General features: G+C 48.0%; 1 protein-coding gene across 3 annotated transcripts in view; it reads right to left on the bottom strand.

Moving 5' to 3' along the window:
* The window catches only part of mctp1b (multiple C2 domains, transmembrane 1b), a 54,693-nt gene that overhangs the window by 18,568 nt on the left and 33,625 nt on the right, over positions 1–2,500 (bottom strand). For all 3 annotated transcript variants that reach the window (XM_042059337.1, XM_042059338.1, XM_042059339.1), the window contains 2 exons: positions 2,398–2,499; positions 1,072–1,146 (listed from right to left, as the gene is read on the bottom strand). In XM_042059337.1, coding sequence (XP_041915271.1) covers positions 1,072–1,146; positions 2,398–2,499 — 177 coding nt within the window. The remainder of the gene's footprint in view (positions 1–1,071; positions 1,147–2,397; position 2,500) is intronic.

Here is a 2,500-nt window from a genome sequence, read left to right as displayed (position 1 = left end):
TTGATTTAAATACCCGCTTGTGACCAGACCTACGCACCACTGACACACATGCAGTATTCCAAAAAACACCCAAAGTGCGCGACTAATCACCAGTAATTAGCACAATGCATTTCCAGTAACAACATTTCAAGTCTACAGCTATGTTGACATTATTATATAACGGTGAATGTAGTGTAAACTTGTAAAATAATGTGTTAACCTCCTCATCTGACTAACCTTTGGTTTGGAAGTGTGGTGTGTGGCATGGTGTGTTTGTGCTTGGTGTGTGTGTGCGCGTGGTTGCGTGCGGCTGCGGCTGCTACCTTTGAGCAGAGTGAGTAGAATCTGTGTGTAAACCTCCCCATGAGTGCTACCTTTGCTGGTAGTGTGTGGAGTGTGTGTGTGCGTGTGTGTGTGTGTGTGTGTGTGTGTGTGTGTGTGTGTGTGTGTGTGTGTGTGTGTGGTGTGTGCATGTGTATGTGTGTGTGAGGGGAGGGGGAGGGAGTTTGTCTGTTTCCCTGAAAGCCTCGCTTTGTGGCCACCGTGATTCGGACCGGCCCCTGCGATTCAGGCCTTTGTCCCGGCACTGCATTGAGGCGCGACACTGTGTGTGTGTGTGTGTGTGTGTGTGTGTGTGTGTGTGTGTGTGTGTGTGTGTGTGTGTGTGTGTGTCTGTGTGTGTGTCTGTGTGTGTGTGTGTGTGTGTGTGTGTGTGTGTGTACGCTTCGCATCACGTCACAGTGGTGGCTCTGTCACGCTTCAGCCACCAGGGTGGGCCAGCCTTCTCCCCGGGACCCGCTTGACATTTCTATTCAACACCTCCACACGAGGGGGGTGTGTGAGAGGGTGTGTGTGTGTGGGGGGGGGGGGGGGGGGGGTAAATGCCTCCCATGAAATTCGGGGCCAGGGCCATGTCTCAATCCTCAATTCCCAATCCCCCCCCCCCACCCCTCACTCAGTGAGCTGGGCTAGGGTTGTCTTTTGTAGGAGCGTTTGAGAGAAATATTTCATTTTGATGACAGCCACAGAGGGTGTTTATTGGTGTGTGTGTGTGTGTGTGTGTGTGTGTGTGTGTGTGTGTGTGTGTGTTACCTGCTTGGAGACTTTTTGTTCCTCCTCAATGTATTTCCTTTCAGCCGGCACCACTGTCCTCAAACTGGCCTTCACCTATAGGGTTTTTATTTCAGTATACACACAAACATACACACACACACACACACACACACACACACACACAATGTCCATGGACTTTACTCAAGGTCCTAGAAGATGACGAGAGCTGCAGAATAGAACTGACTTGTTGTTTTGTGTTGTTTTGTGCTTGTTGAATGTCATTGACAGCATTGAGTGCACACATTTTTGTGTGGATGCAATATACATTTAATGAAAACATGTAAGAGAATAAAATTCAAATAAAAACATGTATATATAAATAGAAGAAGAAAATAAAAAAAGGGGGAGAGGAGGGTGAAGAGTGAAGGAGAGAGTGATGGAGTGAGAGGGAGAAAAAAGGGAGAGAAGGTCTTATGAAGAAAGAAAGAAAGAAAAGAAAAAATAGAGAGCAAGTAAAAAAGAAAGAAAGGGATGAGAGAGGGAGAGAGTAAGGGATGAGAGAGGGAGAGAGTAAGGGATGAGAGAGGGAGAGAGTAAGGGATGAGAGAGGGAGAGAGTAAGGGATGAGAGAGGGAGAGAGTAAGGGAGAGAGTAAGGGAGAGAGTAAGGGATGAGAGAGTAAGGGATGAGAGAGGGAGAGAGTAAGGGATGAGAGAGGGAGAGAGTAAGGGAGAGAGTAAGGGATGAGAGAGGGAGAGAGTAAGGGATGAGAGAGGGAGAGAGTAAGGGAGAGGTCTCCACATCTGGGAACTGGTGTGTGGTGAGCGACGTTCTGGCGCATCATGGCTGCCTACGCATTTGTGGTGGTTAGTGAAGTTCCCCCCTTAGTTAGTGAAGTTAGTGAAGCTTTGAGTATCGAGAAAAGCGCTACATTAATGTAACATTTTGTGTGGTATGTGAGTGTGTGTGTGTGTGTGTGTGTGTGTGTGGGGGGGGGGGGGGGGGGGGGGGGGGCGGGGGGGGGGATATATATATGACATTTCAAAACTGTTATTTTTACAGTATGTTCAATGTTATATCATAAAACTGTATTACAAATTGATGCATTGTGTTATAGTTACTGCTCTTTGTGCTTTTGGCAACGCTGCATCTCACTGTACCAGTCATGCTAATAAAGCAACTGTGAATTTGAATTTGACTGACAGAGTGAGTCTATGAGAGAGAGAGAAGGAGGAAGAGAGAGAGAGCGAGAAAGGGATGAGCGAGTGTATGAGAGAGAGAGAAGAAAGGGAAGAGCGAAATGGTTGAAGGAAGGGAGGGAGGGAGGGAGGGAGGGAGGGAGGAGGGGTCCAGTGGGTGGCTTACGGAGTTGAAGATGACGTCTATTTCGAGGAAGATGACCCCCTTTGTTGGCCCTGTCAGCTCCTTGTTCTTCAGGACGTAGGCCTTCTGTTCGCCGTTGTGGATC

The sequence above is a fragment of the Alosa sapidissima genome, chromosome 13 (genome assembly GCF_018492685.1).
Source record: "Alosa sapidissima isolate fAloSap1 chromosome 13, fAloSap1.pri, whole genome shotgun sequence".
Taxonomy (NCBI): Eukaryota; Metazoa; Chordata; class Actinopteri; order Clupeiformes; family Clupeidae; genus Alosa; species Alosa sapidissima.
Note: the sequence above shows the minus strand (reverse complement) of the source record. Positions and strands in the feature narration are given on the sequence as shown.